Here is a 23818-nt window from a genome sequence, read left to right as displayed (position 1 = left end):
ACAGCACGGGACAGTACTCGAACGCTGTACAAACAGTAACACACGCGCGGTTTTCATTCCTCTCCGGTTCGCGGCGAGATTCGCGAACACGCGGCAGTCGCGCCGCGGCAAGACAAAAGCGAACCACACGGGGGAACGTTTGCGCGCCCGCGCCACAAAACTTTCGATCTCGTTGTGACCCCGAATTTTGACGGTTTCCTGTTCCTTCCCGCAGTAGAAAGTGTGGATGCCTGTGCCGTGCGAGAGATGTGTGTGTTTGCGCGTTTGCATCTTTGAAACCACTTGAAACACGCCGTCCAGCTGTGAATGTGAAAGAAAGGTTACGTGAAGAGGATTGTTCGTGCAAAGAAAAGTCCCTTTTTCCAACTGTTTGTGTATGTGTGTGGGAAACAAAAGTCCAGCAAAAAGTTACCGTGCATAATGCAAATGACGAGTTGATAAAAACGGTGAGAGCTGCACACAGTGGATTTCAAAAGTTGCGTCTTAGTAGGCGACGTCTTAAGTAAAAACAGAGTACAGGAGCGGGCAACACCGTCACACACACAATCGACCATCGTCGGCAGGTTTTAGTGCACGTGTTAGTGAAGAAAAAGAACAAGAGGCGTGCGATCTTTCCTGCCCTCCCCCCCCGCCCCAAGCAAACAGCGCGCGATGAGGCGAAGATTTTGAGGTCAAGATTGAGAGCATCTTCATCTCGCTCCACAGAGCTGCGATCGCGATGTTGTGTTTCGCGGCGGCGTTGACGATCGCGGTGTGCGTCAGCCGTGTGGAGCCGCTGTGCTACACAGCTGTGCCGTTGTTTTGTTTGTTTATTGCAGCACCCGTTGGTGGAGGACAGAGAGAGAGAGAGTAAAAAGGGGTGGTTGTGGAAGCTGTGAAGGACAGCGGTCATCGCCGCCACCGGGGATGGGAAGATGATTCGGCAAGATTTTACACAGACCATCATGGGAAATATGAGCTTTTTGAAGTAAACCTGCGCGTGTGGATGCTGCGAGGAAACGACTAAATGATTTTAAATCATTTTTTGCATAACTTCTGTTACGAGCTCTCGCTGACAGACTGCAATCGGAAGAAAGTTTCCACTAAAGCTAATTGAAATGCACTCCACCTCAGTGATAACATCATTCGAGAGTCATAATTTACCCCCACCCGAATCAGACGAAACTTTTTAAAAACGTGGACACTGTCGTGTATCTTATCGTGTACCTTTTGTATCGATACCACACAGAAAATTCCCCGCTTCATTTGTTTACTCAGCTGGAACTGCTCCAGAAGACGGACGACCTCACAACATTACGTCGTCGACGGGTTCCGCCTTTGGGGGACTGATCGGTGACGAGTGTTTGTTAGCTCGCCTCCGTTTGCCTTTCACTTGTAGTAGTGCCTCAGAACCGCGATCGTGGCTAGGTGGAATTTATTAGGTCGTACAAAAAGTTCAGTGTAAATCTAACTAATTTGATTGAATTATTATGGGTATTGCAAAAAAAGTAAAGTTGTCCTTTCGGAACCAACACCTTGTAGACATGTCTTTAAAGAAAATGATATATGATTTTTAAATAAATGCCAAAAATATTATTATGAGATATCATTTGTTTGTTTCAAATGTAAAAAAATATAACTTTGGCAAACAAACACGGTGGTGGGTTTATACCGTTCGTACCTCAATAGTGCACAACATAATTGGAACACTATTTTAATTATTTTGATGCTTTTGGTACCAAGTTTTCCGAATAATAGCGATTATTTTGAGGGTCACCTTCCGAAGGTAGGTGCAATCAAAACCGATGTGAATCATGTGGAATCGTTCAGAATCAACCGGAGTCATAGGAATCGTTGGAAGTTTCCGACGGCGAAATCATTGAAACCATCGGTATTGTAGGAATCTTTGAAATTCGAACTATTTCCAGGATTTCCGAACGATTCTGTAAGTAACTGAACGATTCTGAACGATGCTGGACGGTTCTAAACGGAGCGGGCGATTCCGTTTCTCTGGAGTCGGAATCGGAATGAAACCGTGCATTTGCTCAAGAGAATTAATCGCTAGTCTCAATACATTGGATAGTTTGTAATGAATTTGATATGTTCTTGCAAATTGATGTTCTTTATTGTAGCAATTTTCGCTACAAAACCAATATAAGTTTAAATACCGACTCCTGAAAGGACCAATCCCCTTAAACCCCAGAAAGGACACTGAATCTTTACACTTTTGAAGAAGCAGGCTCTATCAATGACATTCGGTTAGGTCATTCGTAAGTAATGGCATTCGGCAAGGTTCGGCCTAAAAAAATTCGTTTTGTAATTTAATTTACATGGATCCACTACGTGAAGGGAGCGTTTAATGTTTATTAATGTATTATTTAAGAGCTCTGTAGTAGTCTTTTCTAGTCAAATTGTGTTTACAATGTACAATAATAAACAGACAGAACGTTTATACATCGTTATGACTGAACGCATTCCAAACACGCGAAGTCACCTCTGCTGTCGCTATACCAGACTATTCTATAATGCACTTCTTCAGATTAGAACCTGAACAAAGGTTTAATCAATTATTAAAATTCAGAAATTGTGTAGCTGTGTTAAATATTAAATCACCATGTAAGAGCATCTTTCAAGTATCGTTCTTCTATTATTACAGGCTACGAGAAATTTAAAAAGTTTAATAGAACATTCTTCGTCTTCTTCGGCACAACCAACCGATGTCGATAAAGGCCTGCGCCTCTGTAATACTAGTGGGCTTGACTTTCAATTACTTATTGATTTACTCATAGCAGGTTAGTCAGTCCTACGTATGGGGCCACGGTTCATTCGGGGCTTATTCGGGGACCCATGAGGGGCATGTTGTTCAGTCGTACGAGTAGACGTTATAAACGTTACAGATATTATAATTAGCTAACTAACACAAACATTTCCTTTCAACCGCACACACAAAAAACCATCACAACTTCTTCATCTACCTAATATTTATGCATTTTTCTCCCCTCACGGTGTATTATGACCCCAAAGTGCACTCGATCTTTAACTAGTTTCATTTCCCCTTCTCCCCCAATGTTCCTTCCTCCCCTCTCTCTCTCTGTTCATGTTACTTTTATTCCGCACCCAACGCGTTGTTCTCTCATATTGCGCGCCGAATAGAAATGTGAGACATAATGGTGCACCCTGCCACCCCAAAAGGTAAACGACGTTGTTGAGTTTTATGTAACAAACATTAGATCTCTATGCCCACTACCTCACAACCCTGCCCTCCCCCTGGTGGGAGCAAAGAATGATAACACGGTTGCACACTCTGTTTAAACCATGCCCTACGGTACACGGTTCACCATTGGCGCCGGGGATTTTCGGTCACGTTGGAAGTGAAGTTGGTGTTGAAGTTCTGTGCCTCGCATTACGTTCCGGGGTTTAAGGTTTTTTTTTTTGTTTTTGGTTGGTTTGTTTGCAGTGATTGATTGAAACGTGTTGATAATTGAGGGGAGGCTATAATTTGCACCTTTCTGGAGGGCCGGGTGCCCTAGATCGTGGCGGTGGATTGTGCGATAAGTCACAAACATTATTAACACAATCGCGGCTAAGCACCGGGGAAGACCGTGCGAAAAAGGAGACAGACGAGCTGACTTTTGACCCGCTGCCCTTGAAATTATTAAAAGGCAATTTTCGGGCAGATGGATAGTGTCTGGAATGGCTGGAATGAGGGTAACTGACCAAATTGCAAAACAAAACAGAACGTAAAACAGGTTAATTTAGGCATCATTTCGTGTTGGGTCAGCATTATCTTAAAGATTACAGTGCTGGTCTAAATAGATAAAATTCGATAAATAGAAAAAGCAGCTTTAGTAGAGCATAATTTCAAGCTAAAATAATTAATAATCCTGTTGTTGTTTATCTCTACTTCCCCCAAAGGGTGTAACGTGCCATCCAGGTTTGTTTGAGACTTTTCCCGTTCAACTCTCCCATCGACCGGACGCGCGTAGCTATGAACATCGCTCGAACTCGCAAGCCCATTTATCAACCGCTGGCACAGAACGATTTCGGAGACGGCGGCAGCAGTGATTCCGAGCCGGGTGACAGTGACGGGGATCGGGAGGCAGCACCTACCATCGGTAGTCGCCGGTGGTTGCGGTCAGCACGTGGTGTTATTGTGGACATGGATGGTGGTCGTGGTGGTGTTGAAGGAAAGATGAAAATTGATATGTACCAGGTGAGTGACAACTAGGCATGTAAGGTAAAATGGGATCATGGGTTGAGCGTTGACGGATCGTGTGACGGAGATCTACCTGTGCGATGATCCGGTGGTGAATTGAAGCTTAACGACTTGATTTGTCAAGGGAGTATGCAAACAAATGTGCGATCTTAAGTTACTCGAGAATAGGTTTGTAGTTTAAAGTCAGCAAGATCATAATTCCCTTTTTGCGTTTACTGCCTAGTCGTCTGGCCAAAATTATAGGAGATATTTTTTTCATACATCTCGAGTGCAATCTTCTTCGTTATTTCTGTACAGATGGATCCTGTGCCAGAAGAATGACATAATCAAACAACTAAAATCTTTTGAGCGCAATGCGCTATATAATAGTGAAGTACAACAATTAGATGGTAGGAGTCATCTCTGACTATTTTTCTCATTTTCAAAAAATAGCATCATCTGTTCTCAACCTTGAAATATTAGTAGTTTCAGTTAAGATCATTTACTTAGTGCCTTGGGTGGTATAAACGAAAACATCCAAAATAAAAGCGGTTTCAACCATTGTGATCTCCTGATCTCCTGAGGTGAGTTGAATCCCTATTTTTAAACTAAATTTGATCAAGGTGCCAAATCTGGAGTCTGGATGACTCCATCCAGAGTTATATACCATCTACTAAATCTTCGATGATAGATGTTTATAGCATCAGAATATGACAAGAATTGGATGTAAGTCAAACCTGATGGAGGCTCTTTTGGTCCCAATATGGATGGCTTAGATGGTCATCTTTAGTACCAATTTGAATGGGAGACAATCAAACAAGACTAATGAGTTCATGAGTCTTATTTACTTATAAATCTGGCTGAGAGAGCAGTACTTCTTCTAGGTTCTAGATGTGTGGGTTTTCATTTAAATTACGTTATGGTGTTGATCTACATGCTCTTTTCCGCTTATAAACAACATAAAATATGAAGGTCAATGATTAAACATTCAAAATGGAGGATACAATTATGGAACCAAAACAGATACCTGTGCATCTTACGTGTGCTATAGACATTGAGTTGCGGCACACCTATTCTAGAGGTTCTAAAAGCTATCCTCAGACTATCAACAACAATATAAAGCTGAACCCTCAAAGAGATGTATCTATTTTCACTATGTTTTTCATTTACTTTTCTTATGCTTCGAGAATTCTTCATAATAACCTGTCAAACCATTCAAAGATTTACCCACTCGATTTTTGCTATCCTCCGAACACTTTCCATCGAATGTCAATAAACCCACACGTATTGGAGTAGCTTTGCTCGACACAGTCCCCTTCGTGTTATGTCGATGGTCCTTTTTTCTTTCGCCACAACTAATACAATTGATAATATACAGCTAATTTACACACGCAAGTAGAGCTGCCAATGTAAACTGAACAATTAACCACTGGATGAGGTTGTAATTAAAGCACGCGGTAAGCAACGGTGTGCAATCATACAAGCTCAACCGATGGTAGTACATCAAAATGCACTCCAATTTCGCATGCAGTTCCGTTTGAGCCAACAGTAGTGGGCACTGTTTGCAATTATCGTGCCCTCCCTTTAGCCTTAGTTTTCACACCCATTATCTGGTTGGGTAGGTACACTTTTTTGCGTTTGTTCCTCACACTTACCACCGTATCTTGCCACGCAAAGAGTGGTATCTATGCAAATGGGAACCTAACCTTGCATTGTTAACAGACAGTGCCGTCCCCTTACAAGCGAAAGAACAACCACCAGCTGTTAGCATAGCAAATGTGGGTCGAGCTTTGAGCTGGTGAACAAGTTGTTTCTACTGCACTTGTTTCTTTCTACGCTTTGTCCGCGCCCTCCGCTCATGTACAACAACAGGCATGTAGGAAGATTGATTGTTCTGCTCGGCCCTTTGCTGGGCGAATCTTTACCATTTCTGCTTGTGAAGGGGATCGCTTGTTCTGACACTGATGCTCCAGTCATCGTTTGCGAGCAGCGGAACATCGTTGTTTGCTGGCCTAGAAGAACAATCGTTGACCCGGCTGGACGGCGTGAGACATTTACCATCCATTAACGCATCCACCGTCCACCGTTATCTTCTACGATGCTGCTATCTGTTGTTCGAATCTCGCACTGGCTCATATTCGCCGCTTATGTGTTCAGTGTATCGGACAATTAACGACAGCTCGCTGTCTCAGAAAACGGTTTTAATCGTTCGTTTGCGGCTCAATTGGCTTCATCCTGATTAGGCAGGCGGAGAATCACACACACACACGCCATTGCCGCGGCTTCATGTGGGCCGATTTGTGCTGAGATGGCTGTCATTTATCCAGCATATCAGTACCAGCAGCAGCATATATGCATCTGTTTGTGGCAGCAGGCGCATGCAACATGAAAGAGCCTCCGAAGCTGATGGGGGGAAAAGAGTCACGGGAATAATAGGTTTAATTGCGTTCGCGGCAGCAAAGTAGCAGCAAGACCAGGAAGAGAAACAACACATGCTGTGACTGCAGTCAGATGCAACGGTTACGGTTCGGAAGGCCCCACGTTCGCTAAGAGATCTCGGGGTCGGAGACGGACCTGCCAGTGACTTAACCTTGACAAGGGGGAGGAAAGTGAAAGGTAATGCGCGTATTTGAGGGGAGCACAGGGGAGACTGAGCAAGCGAGAGAGAGAAAGGGATGAAAGCCGACACCGAAATCACAATGTTTATCCACTTTGTTCGGCCACTTTCTATCAACGCACCGCGTCGTGTCGGCTACGAGCGTGTTATATTTCCTGCTCCTTGGCTTCAAGAGATTACTTCGCTCGGGCGGCAAACGGCAACAAGTCGTCGGTTGTTGTTTACAGTGTTACAGCGAAGAAGCATCCAGCAATGCTTCGGGAGAGAGCGAGGCTAAAAGCCGGCTGGTGTTTGCTCCCCGTTGCTAGGGGAGCAACAAGAGAAGGATGCTCTGCAAAGAGAGCGTTTCTCGCGAAGGGGTGGATGTTTCTCGCTAAAAAGCAGATATCGAGCAGTTTCAAATACAACGCGTTCACTGTAGGCTGTACAGGTGGGTCAAACTGGGCAAGTTGTTGATGAAAGAAATAAGAAAAAAGAACTTGTTTTAAATTCATCACATTCCCGTATATTGCATTGATGTACAAGGATTGTTCTTAGTAATATTCTGGAAGGATTCCATTTTAGTAATCTTCATCAAAATTATCATATTATGATGTCTTCAAGCATATACATTCGTAGAAATTAATATTCAGTAAGCAACTCATTTTGAAAGGAAAAAAAAAATAAACAGTGACAAATCTCAACTGTTCGAATAAGATAGAACATTAAATTTAATTGAAATTGCGTATGCTCATCATAAACACTAAATTTAACATAAATATTGTTTTTTACAGTCAAACTTTACCATCAGAGTATGAAACTATATGCGTTTTAAAGCACTGGGAAGTGGACGGTTAGTTAGAGTCATGTCAAGAGTTTGAAATATCACAACAGATGTCATGCGTTCGATTCGAGTTAGAATCTTGATGCAAAATAATTGCAATGTTTGTGTTTTTACTGACTTATTGAACTGTTGAGTTGCATTTATAAGAGCAGTTGTAATAGTTGTTACTAGTTGACTTGACTATATTGCTGTATTTTTAATATAATAAAAGTGTAAGCTGACTCGTACTTTTTACTCAAGTTATACCACAAACGTAAGCTTCCAAAGTATGTTACACAATTTAAATGATGTAGTAACGTGAACTGTTGATCGAAAGATATGTATAACAATGTGACACCGAATGGTCGTGGTAAATAGTTGCATTACACTAAAAAAAATGGTTCAATTTTGTGGGAAATTGCTGGTTTTGTTGTACCAACCAACAGAAGCGAAAGGAAGTAACGAGGCCAAATGCAAGAAGGCAAGAAGTGTTGTAGATACGAAAACAAACCGCCTCATCTTCAAATTGAACCTTTAAATCGAAACTGGAAAAACGAAACCAGTTCATTATAAAGGCTTTTTTTTGTAGTGGCGAAAGTAAACCTTTATTTGCCGCAATTTTATCATTATGCAAAGACTAATGGATTCGACCGATATGATAGGAAGCAAATCAAATGCCCCATTGGGGTACGGAAGCGGAGCAGCGGGGAGAAAGTGAGTTACGCTGAAATTTTCCCAACCACTCGACAATACAAAAAAAGCCAACATTGAACAACATCGGCTGGAAAAATATCACCATAATGAGTTTTTGATTTTAGAAAATCATCTCATCATGGTATATCACCTACAGCAGCATCCACCAATACCTTTTTGGTGGACTGAAACCAATTCGATACTCAATTCGAGCAGTTTCGCCGAGAGAGAGCCACAACGAGCAACTAAAAACCAACCCCTCCATCGTGTGGTTGTGCTGTTTTCTCGCCTGCTGTTTGTCTCTCGGTGAGTATGCTTTGGTGCAGAGCGCAACGCGATCGCACCCGACTGCACGCTGGTGGCGGGCAGCTCGAACGAAACGGTTTCAATTTTCGCGTAACGTTCGTTGCGTACGGTCGAGTCCCCGTGGTTTAGTGAGCAGACGCAGAGACGCGCGTCCACTTTTGGCGTGTGTCCACAGTGTCCACCAGGTCTCGGGTCTCGGTTTTTAAGTGTTGCGTGAAGGTGCGTACTATGCGTGTTTGTGTGCGTAAGAGCGCGGGCCTCCAAAAAAGGCGAAAGTGTAAAGGCAAGAACGGCGGAACACAGCTCCCAAACCATAACATTCCTCCCTTCTGTTGGGGAGGTCTTTGGATTTTGTGTTTTTTACGGTGCCAAGCTGTGAAAGGGTTTGGTGACAGACGCAAGCATTAATGCCGCCTGTGTATACATCGTTCTTTCGCGTTTCGTGTGTAAATTTATGCGATCAACACAGCACATCATTGCAGCCCCGTGTGACCAGTAGAAAAGCGTCATCAACCGTGTGACAGTGTCGAAAGCGTGTGATGCGGTGAACAAATCCATACCAATATGGGCTTATGTGTACTGTTTGGACGTGTGTTTTTGTGTATTACAGATCACATTTGAGATCAGTTAGCGTGGATATGAGTAAATAGTGGTCGTGGTATTTTCCGAGTGTTTAATAATTAGAAATAATAACAGACGCCACGAAATCTAAGGCATTTCCGTGGTTTGTTTAATTCTATGAATTTCTATAATTGCTGGAGATAACAACTGCACCTTTTCGAGCAATCAACTGTTGCTCTTTTTGCTATCGAAGCCCATCAGGTGCATTATTCTAGCACATCCCGTCAATTTGTGCGATCCGTTGAGTTGTTTAATTTGTGCAAACCTGCGTTTGATGTTTATAAGCTTTCTCCAAACACATCGGCCACACAGAGGCCGCTCCCCTACACTTACATCGGGGCGTTAAATGGCCACTCCGGACCTTTGGCTCCAGTGTGCACCTTTTGTGTGCAAGAGCCCAAGCCCAAGAGCGACTACCATGCAAACTAACAAAACAACAAAAAAACGAAGGCAAATTAAATAACCGCTACGTTGTGTTAGTGTACGGTGGATGCACACGACAAACGCGGCCATATCATGATCATCGTTTCACGCTCTTCCTGTTTGGGCTAACCTAGCCCGGTATGCAAGCGGTAATGCATCATCTTTTTTTTTTTTGGTTTGTTTTGTGTTGAGTAATTGTGTGTGTGTGTGTGTGTGTGTGTGTGTGTGTGTGTGTGTGTGTGTGTGTGTGTGTGTGTGTGTGTGTGTGTGCGAGTTATTTTATTACAAACCCGCGTCGTTCTCCTGGGTGGCTTTGCGCCAAGAACAACGCACACGACCACCACCCTCACCAGCACGTGGCAGGAATATGGGTTGGCGTATTTTGATTTACGCCAAAGTGCAACATGTGCATACAAAATGTAGCTGCATTCCAGCGGGCTCGAGGTTGGATGGAAATTGTTAAATTATTGCTACAGCTCATACACACACAACACACCCATCCCTGAGCGCTTTCTACGCTCAGTAAATCTTTTTTACCCTTTTAATTTATTATACTATTTTAATTTATTTTACTTACAATGTAATCTCCCGCCATGGGTGTGTGTTTTTTAATAAATTATATTGTGCCTACTTTAGTCGACGCACTCTACTTGTTCGCCAATATCAGGGGCAATTACACGGAAAGAATTCCGTTGAATTGCTGATAACGCGTCAGGGTTATTAGTGTACATCACGCGGTGTCATAAAACACCACTTTTACTGTCACCTGTCGGCACTTAATCTAGGAGCTAATCTCAGATAATGCCATCCAGTGATAATGCCATCCCGATACTCTTAGTAACTGCCAACCGATAGACATTGAAAAGGGGAGACATGATTTACTGAAGTGTGTGGGACTTGTTGAAGAATGTATATCCGCCGTGACATTACACGATCCGCACCAAGACCCGCAACAACTACACTCAAAGATGCCATTTCGTAATGCTGTTTCTATCTCGAAGTCAATTTACGTCACATCTACGTGCACGAAGGTACTGGAAGTTGAAGAAGCATTAGCGAAAAACAGAGCTTCAAAGAACTGCTTCTCGGGCAGGTAACTCCGTCCTGAGATGCTTCGCTCACAGAAGAATCGTGATGTTAATTTTACCGATTGAATCTCCAAAACCGGTTTCGGAACTTGATCAATGTCGTGTTTTTTGTTGTTGTTGTTGTTACTGTTTGTTCGATGAAGGCAAACGTTCGCTTTTGGAGGCTGCGCGTTTGTGTATCCCCACGCGAGACAGCGCTCCTCCAATGGAACGCCTTCGAAGAGCTCTGAGCTCCATGCCTGACTTAATGAAGTAGGTGTGTGTTTTGTGTGTGTTTGTTTTTTTGCATGCTTATTTCAAATACCAAGGTTTTCCAGTCCCCCTGCAGTAGGTCTGTAGGTCTAAAAAGCTCCACCAACAATCCAACTGGGAGAGAGATAATCGGTGTATTTCCCACCCAGTACGACATCAAGATTCTCATCCATGTGAAATGTTTTGAGCCTGTCGCTGTGACGAAGTATTGCGAACAATACTGCAAAACTTCACCTAAAGCTCGACACCATCATCATCATCATTATTATCTTTACACGATCACAGTGCTGTTAGATCGAGTTCTTCCCCTTTCGGTTGCTTATCATTGTCCGGTCCGGTTTCGTGGAATCTTGCAGGCCAACCATTACAGGCTAGTGTCAATCAGTTCTGTACGGTCACGGTGCCCTTACAGTTGATTGCCAGTTTGCTGGTTTGCAAGTTGACCCACGAATACCGGCGGGGGGTCAGCGTTAAGTGATAGATCTAGTTACTCTCGCGCACGAACATTAGCAGTTCTTTGTGAGCGTGTGCGAGACATTCGAGTCTTCCAGATGTGCAACGATGGTGGTGACAGTGTGATGATCGAAGCCTACGCGACGAAGACCTATTGCCTATTTCAAGATGACAAATAGTTCAATCGTACGATTGCTGTGAAGAAAAAGGGGTGAAAGTCTATGTCTTTTGATATTGGTAAGGAATAGGGACAGGTGGGGCTTGATGAGCCCTTTGTTCTAAGGTTTTTTGGTAGGAGCAAGTTTTAGTAACTTTTTCATGTTTGGATTTGGATTCAATAATACTCATTACATATTTAAATATTTAACAATCGTATGATTGTTTCCATATTTTAAGCTTATACAACTCTTGTTGTATTAAAGCAATTATTCACTATACTTTGACACATTCAATTCAGCATGAAGAATGCTGATATCTATTTTGGACCTCTAACATTACGCATTGAACTCTAATTGTTCACATAGGTGAATGAAATGTTGAATGGCAAAAGGTATTCAGCATTATAAATAATGTTAACGATCTAATTATGGCATTTTTCATATTTTCATTATTAAAAGGTCAATTATGCTGAAACATTGTTTGCGAAATTGCATAGATCTAATCGTATCGAATAAAGTTTTTGTTCTATACTGAAATGACCATAATAACAATAATAATCTTATAAAGGGGGTTTCAAAGATTTTTTGGTTGTTTCCCGAAAGTTGTTGGTTGCTTTCCATATATTCCCACGAGTTTTTGGACGTATTGCAGAATGTTGTTTGTTTAATTGTATTGATGTCCAATGGGCCGATACTAATAAATCGTGGGAGCAAACCAAAAATCTATGGAATACGATGAATAAATCATGAAACGAGCCCAAAACAATATGGAAACCAACCAATAAATCGTGGGAAACCCTGTAAGGTTCAATCGAATGTAAACACACACAATAATTTAATCTTATCATCAACTTCATCATCATCATCATGATGTACTCTTTGTACTACAACAAAAACATAATTATTTGTCTAGCACGGGCATAGTGCCCCAATCTCCCGTAGCGTAACATTATTCAGCAAACGTCATACTACCTACGGTACGGCACGGTTAGAGTATTGCATTTAAAACCATTTTCTTATTATTAGGTGCACTGCGTTTAGTTTCTTGTGTAGTGTAGCATTACAATTCGCCCCTTGAAATGAGGGCGATAATTTACATTCGTTGCGCTTTGTATGCCCCGCCTTTTACGTCGACAATCAATTTGGTTTGATTTGTAATCAAGATTTCTATTCGAAACACGTGCTGAACAAGCTTTTCTGAGGCAGCAAAAATTGATTAATTGTAAACCCACCGCAGTGGGTTGCTTTTTCTACCGACTTACAACAAAGAAGATGACAACAAGTAGTGCCAATTGCCAGTGCAAAATTCATCACACCGAAGCCATCGAGAAGCGGCTTTTTCTTTCCAAAGCTGCAGCTCAAACCATTGTAAGGTTTCGGGCTTTTGGGTGGGACATGCGAGATGAATTCTGGAACAGTTGCTTCAATAAAACTCGAACAAAAGGCTCACAAAATAAATTTAATACATTCTTTCACCGCAAGCGAATCGCCTCCCCCGTTCGAGGGAAGCTCTAAGATGAAACGTTTTCTGAAACGCCATCCATCTCCTCCCAAAAAACGGTTCGAACGGCCCCAGTAACGCTTGACTGATCTGGTGGTGTTTTAATTTAACAACTCCCAGAGCGAAGATTGAAATGGTGCTCTCCCTCGCTCGTTCACTGTCCCCATCATGGCCCGGTACGTTTTTATCGATGGTAAACATTGTTTAATCCTTTCATCCTGCCCCCGGCCATGGTGGAGGTGTGTAAAGCGTCACACAATATAAATAATGTATAAAGCTTTGGATGCACGAAATGCACGCCACACCGAGCACAGCCAGCAAACATTGTCAGCGAAGGCACCGCCGACGATGACGATAACAACACCACCACCACCACCACCTCCACCAGCGTGTGATAAGTGGCAGTTTAACGACACAGGATCTTGGAGCACAGGAGAGACAGTAATGCCTTAAGGTCAAGACGGCACACACACGGCGTACTATGGGAACGTATACGTGAGATCCTTCAGGATGTCATCCCAAGCGCCTAGGAGTAGTTCCTGCCAGCCAAGACGGCTTCATGAAAAATGCAAACGTGCATCCCCGAGTGCATCCTGACGGTGCAATTCTCCTTCGTGTGAAGTGTGCTCCCATGTGCTCCACTGCCCCGGTTGGTGGCCGGGTTGGGGCATTGAGTTGAGCGAGCAGCGAGTGTAAGCGGAACTCGGTGTGTACTTACAAGCAAGAGATGCCACTTACTCTGCTTAGATGAACGACCAGATTGTTTCCGCCGCGTTTAACCTACCCGCCGAGACACACCGAGACGCTGTTGTAATGGCATAGCTCGAGTGCCGAGACTACGCTACGCTTGGCTTGCCATTGGGATTTGGAGTAGTCTTTAAAGAATGAGCCGAGTTCTGGTGAGACTTTAAGTGGAGGAATCCACTGCCGCACAGTGTACGATGGGTTAATTAATGTTAATCGAACTGAGAACGCACACACACTCGCAGCAAGATGATGGATTAGTGAAAGTCCACAGGCATTGCATTGGGATGGGTAGAAGAAAATGCCTATAGGAAATATCTCCGCATGACCAGCTCTGCTCGTACGAACATACTCACTCACCAACCGTTCCGGGAAGCGGATGACCGAAGCGAACATTTTCGCTGGTAACTGGTCCATGACGCGGGACACATCATCGGCCTCGGCTCTCCCCGGAGGGTGACAAATCGGTCAATCAAATTGGATAAGTTTTAGATGAACCTTAATTAGAGCGAATCGTTACGAATCATTGGACGGGGTGCGAGATCTCGCTGCGCTGGCAAGATTGTAGATTTCTTTCCTCCGGGCAACCTAACGACAATGGGTGCGTGTGTGGACCATGAATTTTGAATGTGGCATGTGTGATGCATATATAGGCAGACGATTTAAGGCACAATTTTTCTGCCCACCCAACCGGGACGTAATAACGATGTGTAACAAGATGATGCGACAAAGCGCATCCTATCATTCAAATAAATGGTCGGTTTACTGTGTTGCCTGCATGCAAGGTGTAGGTGTAATGTTCGCAAAAAGGATGAACATTAAACCACCCGTTTAGCTAACATTGTGCTGCAGCAGCAGCAAGCGTGAAGAATGGGTTGCTAATTCGCAGCTCGTGATTGTTTTCGTTGTGGCACGTTCACACCGGAACCGCTCGACACTTTTCAAGCTCAACAGCCTGTCCGTCAGACACTGTCAGCCAGTGATGCTTTTAAGCGGTAATTTAAGTACACACCGGACCCGATCAGCACACCGGACACACAGGAAGGAAGACGGCAAAACGATTTGATCACCCAGCCGCATGGGAGTTCCGGGATTTTCGATCCAGTCACAACGGTCACAAGCCATGCAACGGAAGGCTGTTGGAAAGAGAAGATTTTTTACGGAAAGGGAAAACAGTGAATTGATCGTTTAGATTGGTGTTGATTAGACGAGCCACACGACCAGGAAATCAATTCCGTAGGCCACCAATTTGGGCTATTTTAAGAACTCTTTTAGCGCTGATAGATTGAAACATTGTTCAAAGATTGATGCTTTTATTAGGAGGTTTTCGATCAATACGTTTTATTTAGGTTTATTTTAATAGATTTGATCTTTGAACCTTCAAAACGTTTTTGTCCTTTTGTTGTGAAAAGGGTGATGTGGAGGAATATCTTCTTTAAACAATTGAGATGTAATGGGTGAAGATAAGCTTTAAGAACCAAACGATATGCAATTAAGTACCAAGGTTAGAGAGATTTCTTATAAAACTAGACCTATTACTAGGGACACTTTTAGCCATACATCTTACTACTTTCGAAGAATACGCTATCTATTCCACCTCTGCTTCCGCATTTCATAACCCAAATACGGCTCGTGTTCGTTTCGCGAATCTTATATTAAATTTGACTCTTTGAAGGATCTCTAGATCGGAACAGAGTGAGCAGTTCTGGAATCTCAGGAGTGGTCTTGTGAAATTCAAAAACTTAATAACTTCCTTCGTAGCTAAAACTTCGGAAATGCGGTAACTTAAGCTTGATTAGCTTACATAAGACAGATATGGTATGATTACGCGGACCAAAGATGCAGAATATAATGCAGACGCAGAGTCAATTGCTAGATCTATCTACCTTATCTATAACTAGATCTTTGGAAAGCAATCTGTCTTTAAAGCTACATTACACTTTTGACAAGTCTTATAGCTGTAATAATTTCTGTTCGTTACGGTTTGTTGGACTCCAGAAAGGACGAATTTTTGAAGATTCGTGACTCTATCAAAGCGGGTAAATTGTCCTGATGTATAAAACTTAAATAATATATTGATATATTTGAATTAGATTCATGAATTAGAGTGTAATTTTATACTACGGTTTTCTTATATTATTTCATATGATCCGTAATCTCTTATAGAATATTGTCTGGCCCCGTTTCCCAGCAAATACTCTTTTCGATTGGCTCTTAAATTACGTCCTCAATTATACCCAGCATATGCTCTCGTTGTGCATTTAACCGCCCGGTTACCTACAAAATCGAACACACCCTTATAATTCGACATTATTGAACGGCTAGCCACGGTACGACCGCTTTTGTTCAGCAATTAGCGAGATACGAGATACTGGTTGCTTCTACCATCTCCACTACATCTCTGTAAACTGTTATCAAGCGTGTTTACGGGCAGGTAAAACATGCTGGTTTAATTGAACCTCGTGTACACATTCGGTGGAAGGCGGCAGGAACTACATCCGCACGATAAAAAACCCCCACACTGCGACTCACACGCAAGACGCACCAAATATCTTCCAACGCAATGGAAAGAAAAATAGTCTGCAGGCTGTATCGACAGAAATAAAAATTATTTTCTCGATCGTTTATTTGTCTGGCGGAAGACTTACTTTAAAGTATTTCGGTTCGAAAAAATGTGAATTCTACTTCCATACGATTATATCACCTTCCAAAGTGGTGGAGTGTTCCACCTTTTATCTGGGTGGAACTCTTTCGGGCGATGAACAGTGTTTGTTCAGATGGGTGGTAACACTTGCAAACGGAGCTCTGCGTATTGCGTGGCAAGAACAACAGTATCGTGACAAGTAAAAGCTTCTCTGGTAGCGCGAGTCTTTTTTTGGAGTTCTATCGCGTCTTACACGAGCATGGATTTGTAGTTTAGTCGCTGCAAGACAGCCGACGTGTGATCGAAGTGAGATTTGATAAGCTTAATGTCCCCGTACCTCGTTAGTGTAGTATCGTTGTGAGCTGTATACTAAAGATCGTGGACACTAAGCAGTGTGACTTGGGTGTGAGAACGAGACGAAGGAGAGCCCTTCAAAATGGCAGCATCCACTGGCAACAGCATCGAGATCGGACATTCGGATCAGGTAATTGTGTACTATTGATTTTAAAATAAAAAAGCATCTAAGAGTCTCATAAGCGTCTTATAAGAGGATAAAAGTAGCCCGTGTAAGGTAGTAAATCAATCAATTTCGTTCCACTGCAAATCAGAGTCGCACAAAGGCGGTGTAACTCGAATCCACTTTTCCACATGCACGATCGCGCGGTTGTTGATCGCTTCTTGGACACCTTTTCGTCGCCTTGCGTCATAACTTTTTTTTTGCAATTGCATAATAGAACAAACAGCTCTCTCTCTCTCCTTCTCCGTCCCGCTCTGTCTCTTGCTTTCTTTAAACACACACATACATAAACCCTCCAAATGGTCGCGTGTTGCGTAGTGAGCGAAATTGTAAATACGCGATCAATCCGTAAAGTCTTCAGCGCGCGGGCTGGCATGTTCGCTTACCATCGGCGTTCAGGTTCGGAATTTCCTTGCACGGCATCAGAGCGTAATACACCACCACCACCACTTCATCCCATACTTCAATCCCCATTGGCCATCGCCACTCGGTCTGGCTGGTGGTCAACGATCTTTTCGCCACTGCGTTTCATGAACAAATATTTTGCTTTTTCGGGTTTTCTTTCCAGATGGTAATGCATATATTTGTGGAGTGTACAGCCAAGGCTATTACGTGCCAGGGTAACGTGCACTACTCCAGCGCGAAACGAAATGGGGCCAGGCTCGATGTGCCTGGCGTACTAATTGAAGCGATCTAAACCCCCGCGACGCAACAAATTTGGGTCGCAATGCAGTGGCGGACAACTCGCGGCGTTAGCCTTCCGTGCACAGTACACTTTCCGGATCGGATTCACTTTCCCTTTCCACGAGACGCGCAGCGGCCACACCGACCGTGCAGGGTTCGGAAGTTCGAACGGTTATGAAACGGTGTTCGTGGACAGGTTTTTCGTGACCGGTTGTGTGTGTGTTTGCACGACGCAGGCTTACGTCGCCCGTGTTAAGGGCAATGGAAAGAAAACCACTGCTCTGTCCGTTAGGGCCTTCCAACCGGAGGAAGTTACTACCTTGGAATGATGTGATAGTAACAGGGGACCTGCAGACGGGATGTACATGACCATCCACGATCATCTCCAATTAGCTATGGGAGCTATGCCTAATCTGGTGCCTCTTCCAAAGATCATCATACCCGATTGGGCGCAAGGGGTTTCCCTTTTCTTAATTGGTGTTTGCGCTATTTGCGATAACATTGTTTCAACAAACACCTCCTTCTTTATCGGACCAGATAAGGAAAGGCATGAAAAAGAAGCGCTCGTGTTTGTGTGTCGTTTAATAACCGGGCCGGATTGTTGCCCGACAAAGGACGTGACGAAAGCTGCCCAAAGAGGCAATTCGAAGGTGTGAAAGATTATGATGGATGTGTAATTTTCGGCGATTCATCATGAGATTCGTTATGTGGCTTGGTGGTGTTGTAATTTAAGATTGAAACAACAGTTGGAAGCGCTGATTAAAACGGATTGTTGCCTAAATAGGTTGGAATTGATGAACTGTGGTCAATGCTTCAAACTATGCAACGTGTGAATGATAAAGTAGTTTGCAGTAGTTAATCCAATAGGACCATAGTAGTGAGTGGGAACCATAGTATAGGAACAGAGCTATTGGATGAGATAAGAAGATTAAATCTTATACAGAGCAATATGCATTATCCAAGAATATCTTATTTATAAGATCCTTGAGACTATCACAGTTTGATTCATGTTCTAGAAACGACTGCGTAAACAGTTAAAAAATTAAGAATCCGCTGCATAATCCAGGTTCTCATATCAATGGAGTGTCTTTATTTCCATCTTTTGGAGGAGATACCAAGCCTGAAGGACCTGAAATTTTAACATTTTTATTAATTTTTTTCTTTAAGGATTTGTGCAATTTACCCTTGCCCACTTACAGATGCCAAGTGTATCTTTGTTCCTAAAGCTTCTTGAACACCTTAGAGAGGAAAGGTCCGTGTGTTATTCATGACATTCATAGCTTAAAAAATCTGAATTGATGATACGATTGCAATAAATAGCTCATCACCATCATCTTCAGCACTAGTTATTGCCAATACGGTATGGCCTATCAAGATTTTGAGTATAGAAACTTCATCCATCTCGTTTCAACTCAATAGTATAGTTACTTTGGACCCTTAATCCCTTAAAGGTCTCCCTGGATCTTTGGACGTTGTATCCTTAATGCAAACACGAGACTGTGACTTTGTAACATCGATAATATTGAAATGTTCTGTATAGTGATATAATGGTTGTCAGTATTATCATGTCAATACTCTAATAATTTTAGTAATCCGGCCGTACCGGTGAGCACTCGAACGAATGAGTTCACTGGTACAACTGATTGTGATTTATTTTTTGGCTATTACTAGATCTAAATGAAACCTGATGTACATACATCATTCAAGAACCTTTAAGAAGCAATATACTGAAAGTCTCTATAAAAATATATATTTAAAAAATATTGAAGAACCTTGTTGGAGATGTTACTGCCAGTCCAGGCATGTTTTATTTAAAACCTAGTCCTAGCCAATTACCGCTTTTGACACAATACACATTCGTATTAAACTAAATTTCAATGCAGGTGTTTGGAACTTCAACACATATCCATATAACGTAAGAATCCACAATGGTCAATACAAAACAGGACAAAGAATAGCTGAAAGAAGTCTTAGAAAAACAGTTTAAAATGTGACTGACATGAAATTAGTAATCCATTCCGTAGTCTTACCTACCCGTTCTTAATCCTTAACTCGTCATCGTGCAGTTCGCCTTCAGGTTTCTAAGTAATTGGGTTACTATACCTAGCTAATGCTCTTCTTTGCTAGTGCTACACGTTTATTGAAGGCTTTGGGTAAACCGGACACATAGTGGAAAATCGTCTCTTGCAATATTGTGACATTGATCTGATACAGTCGTTGTCTCCGTATTTTGTTATCCAAAAAGTCTTCACATTTTCCTTTCCAGTTGTGTTGAGTTTGTAATATGGTAGACTCGATCGTACACAGATCTCCTACACATACACAGATCTCTTACATAAGACTGTGACCTTACTTCCCCAAGAAACACAATTGTTCTAATGCATCATCGCCATTGCCACCCCTTTCACAGGAACTCGTTGGCTCTGGCAAGCGGAACCTTCGCCGATATCTTCTCCTCGGTACGTTGGCCGTCATCCTTACCGTCGTTGCCGTCGCGCTCGTGGTCGTCCTCACCGCTAGCAATGAGGAAGAAAGCGGTCCCGAGACGGCCCCTATCATTCGTGAAGGTGAACCGATCACGCTGGATGACTTCCTGCAGGGCCGACTGTCGGCGAGCGGCTTTACCGGCACCTGGACCGCCAATGGAAAAATCATATTCCGCGACGACTTCGGCACGGTGATGGTGTACGATCCGGAGGACAACGACACAAAAACACTGCTCGGAGTGGCGAACGAAGAGCAGCTGCAGGGTTTCAAGTTTGACCTGTCGCCCGACGGCAAGTATCTGCTGGTAGCGCGCGGCTACAGCAAGATCTTCCGCCACAGCTACCTGGCGATCTACGATATTGTGGATATGGCGACGAAGCAGGTCACTCCGATTAATGTCGGTGGACAGAGGGTATGTTGGATGAGTTGTCTAGAGTAAAAAAAAACTGTCGTTTTACCTAATAGCTTTCTACTTTGCATCTAGCGTGCCCTCAATCTCGTTGAATGGAGCCCCGTCGGCCACTCGTTTGTGTTCGTGTACCAGAACAACCTCTACTACCGCGAAACGCCGACCTCGCCCGAGATCCAGATCACCACCGATGGTAGCCCGAGCGTGTACAACGGCATCCCGGACTGGGTGTACGAGGAGGAAGTGTTCTCCACCAACATTGCCACCTGGTTCTCGCCGGACGGCAAGCGCATCGCGTTCATACGCTTCAACGACACGGAAACGCCACTGATGAAGATCCCAATCTATGGGCCACCGGGCAACCCGGACTATCAGTATCCACGCGAGCTGACGCTGCACTACCCGAAGGTGGGCACCAAGAACCCGGAGGTGCATCTGTTCCAGTACGATCTGACCGGGCGGAAGTTGGCGGAGATTGAGCCACCGGTTGAGCTGGTGAATCAGCAGCGCGATCACATCATTACGAGCGTTGGCTGGACGAAGGAACGGCTCGTGACGATCTGGATGAATCGTGTGCAGAACCATGCCATTATCAAGTCATGCCTGCCCGAGTCTGGCCAGTGTATGACCGTGCACGAGATTAAGGAAGAGTCCGGATGGTTGGATCTATTTAGTGCGCCGGTGTTTAATGGGGATGGAACACAGTTCCTGGTGATCTCGTCCCAGGCGCAGGGTACTGCCGGTGGATTTAAGCACGTGACGATGATCTCCACGACGGAACGGTCGGCCGTCCCGGTGACTAGCGGTACGTTTGTCGTGCAGGAGATTCTACGCTGGGATGCGGAGAGTAATCTGATCTTTTACACGGCCAACACGGCCAACGAATCGCACGTGCTGCATGTGTACGCGATCGAGGGTCGACCGAATGCTCCCGCCGGGCAGTGCTTGACGTGCGACACAGAGGTGAGCGCAAAGCAGAGCTTCTTCAATGCGCAGATGAGCCCGAACGGCGGTAACTACTTGGTGCTGGAAGCGCGCGGCCCCAACATTCCCTGGACGCACGTGTATCGGTGGAGCGTTGCTGAGAAGGGTAAGGGAGGGCGTTTGACTTTGAAAATTGAGACATGAGACAATGTTAACGAACATCCCCTTTCCTCCTTTGCAGTTGTGCAGCTGAAGCTGATGAAGATCTGGGAATCGAACGATCATCTGGAGCGTGCGCTCAAGGGGAAAGCGATCCCACGCGTCGAAATACACGAGCTGGATCTTGGCAATGGATTTACCGCGAAGGCGATGCTGCTCATTCCACCCGGCACCAACACCTCCAGCAGTGCGGTCAAGCATCCGATGCTGGTGGACGTGTACGGTGGGCCCAACTCGGCCAACGTCGTCGGCACCTGGTCGATCGGTTGGGGCACCCATCTCGCCTCGAACCGGTCCGTGGTGTACGCGAAGATTGATGGCCGCGGCAGTGGACTGCGCGGCGATCGGCTCATGTACCAGATCTACCGTAAGCTCGGTACGGTCGAGGTACAGGATCAGATTACCGGCGCTCGCAAGCTAGCCGAACAGCTGCCGTTTGTCGATCCGCAGCGTATCGCTATCTGGGGCTGGAGTTACGGTGGTTACGCATCGGCCATGGCACTAGCGCAGGATACGCAGCACGTGTTCCAGTGTGCCGTGTCGGTGGCGCCGGTAACGGATTGGCTGTTTTACGATTCGATCTACACCGAACGGTACATGGGCCTGCCGACACTTACCGACAACCGGGCCGGGTATGAAACATCGCGACTGACGGCACTGCACGAGCGGTTCCGCAATCGGACGTACCTGCTGGTGCACGGTACGTACGATGACAACGTCCACTACCAGCAGGCGATGCAGCTGGCCCGGGCGCTCGAAACACACGACATCATGTTCAAGCAGGTGGTAAGTAATTGAATCGATTTTCTTCTGCCTGTAAGTCCAGCATCTAACAGCTTTCTCACCCTATAATGTCTGCAGAGCTACCCGGACGAGGATCACAGTCTGGCTGGTGTGCGGCCCCATCTTTACCATACGCTTGGTAAATTCTTCAGCGAGTGCTTAAAGCTAAACTAAAGCTCTGCTCTGTACTGTGTTCGCATTCCAAAACCCGCACCCGGTCGGTACTTTTCGCGCTCCTCGGTTTGCTTCTTTGCAGTGATTTTGGAGGGTGCGATGAGATTCGCCTATATACAGCACAAACGATCCCTGTACATACTATAAGATAAGACTAACTCGGAAGAAGCCAGGAGGGGTGTTTGTGAAGCAAGAGACAAGGTCCTCCACAAAAGCGAAGTGGAGCATTTGGTGTCTATAATGTGGAGAGGAGAAAAGGAGACAAAGCAGGGACAACGGCATTTGTTGTGAGAACAGATTTTAAAACACTATATGTACATAGAAGGAGAGAGCTAATGAAGGAAAAGGGAAGAATGGGATAGAAACAGAAGTACAACGTGTTTGTAAAACACTAGTCAAAGGAACGTATTATCCCGTCGGTCGGTTCGTTATACACTTGTGGTTATGCAGGAGAGATAGAGAGAGAGCTAGGAACGGTTCTTAAAACACACACGCACATCACGTACACAGATACATATTGGTAGGGAATTTAAGTGTAACAGCAATCCAGTAGTAGCTGAACTCGACTGCCACCGCGCAGTAGTGGGTAGAGAGTACGAAGAGGAGGTATTCGATGAACGGGATAGGAAATATAAATGTTTTGTTTAAAACTATCTCCTTGCTGGATGGTTAGTCCAATTGCTTGCTCCACGATATCCGAAACAATAAGCAAGTTAAATTCCAGATTTATTTTAAGTAAATATGTACTGACTCTTTCAACAGTTCAGGGTTTCAGAATGATCTTCAACAGAAAATAGGGACTGAGCGAAGCATAAGGTTGTTGTTCTTAGGTATCTCGAGATGCTGCGCCGTGTATATTGCCAATGGATTAATATGATTTCTAGCGATTCTCTAACGATCAGTCTATTCAAAAGATCAGATCTTTGACCAAACATTGATACTCGGGAAACAGGATTTGACAAAGAACTTTGCTTGCCTGTTGAAACCATTGAACGAAGTATGAAGAGGACCTTACAGGAGGATATTATAAAGATCATGCTTAATGTGAAGTGTACTGTTTGAGATAAATTACAAAGCGCAGTAGATCATGCCAGAAGAGCACAAATGGTTTTACAAATATCTCATGCTGTAATTTTGAGAAACTT

The 23818-nt window shown here is 44.1% G+C and overlaps 1 protein-coding gene across 6 annotated transcripts; it reads left to right on the top strand.

Moving 5' to 3' along the window:
- Positions 1–11: 11 nt before the first annotated feature.
- Positions 12–23326, top strand: LOC120955392 (prolyl endopeptidase FAP). Of its 6 annotated transcripts, none has more exons than XM_040376225.2 (6): positions 12–446; positions 3895–4192; positions 20088–20576; positions 20649–21663; positions 21739–22502; positions 22578–23326. In XM_040376225.2, exons 2-6 carry the CDS (start codon positions 3968–3970, stop codon positions 22671–22673), a joined length of 2589 nt encoding a protein of 862 aa, XP_040232159.2. In that variant the 5' UTR covers positions 12–446; positions 3895–3967; the 3' UTR covers positions 22674–23326. The 6 variants fall into 6 exon arrangements, with proteins under 6 accessions (XP_040232159.2, XP_040232161.2, XP_040232160.2 ...); XM_040376227.2 differs by lacking the exons at positions 12–446; positions 3895–4192 and adding exons at positions 8665–8811; positions 16827–16960; XM_040376226.2 differs by lacking the exons at positions 12–446; positions 3895–4192 and adding exons at positions 8665–8811; positions 16822–16960.
- The last annotated feature ends 492 nt before the right edge of the window (positions 23327–23818 follow it).

Source organism: Anopheles coluzzii, chromosome 3 (genome assembly GCF_943734685.1).
Source record: "Anopheles coluzzii chromosome 3, AcolN3, whole genome shotgun sequence".
Lineage (NCBI taxonomy): Eukaryota > Metazoa > Arthropoda > Insecta > Diptera > Culicidae > Anopheles > Anopheles coluzzii.
This window is presented reverse-complemented; position numbering and strand designations above follow the sequence as displayed.

Bases quoted from the DNA above. Each gene is read 5' to 3' on its own strand.
- LOC120955392 (XM_040376225.2), top strand. From the start codon at position 3,968: ATGAACATCGCTCGAACTCGCAAGCCCATTTATCAACCGCTGGCACAG. The intron at 20,577-20,648 runs GTATGTTGGATG...CTTTGCATCTAG, and splicing joins TTAATGTCGGTGGACAGAGG to CGTGCCCTCAATCTCGTTGA. The intron at 22,503-22,577 runs GTAAGTAATTGA...TAATGTCTGCAG, and splicing joins ACATCATGTTCAAGCAGGTG to AGCTACCCGGACGAGGATCA.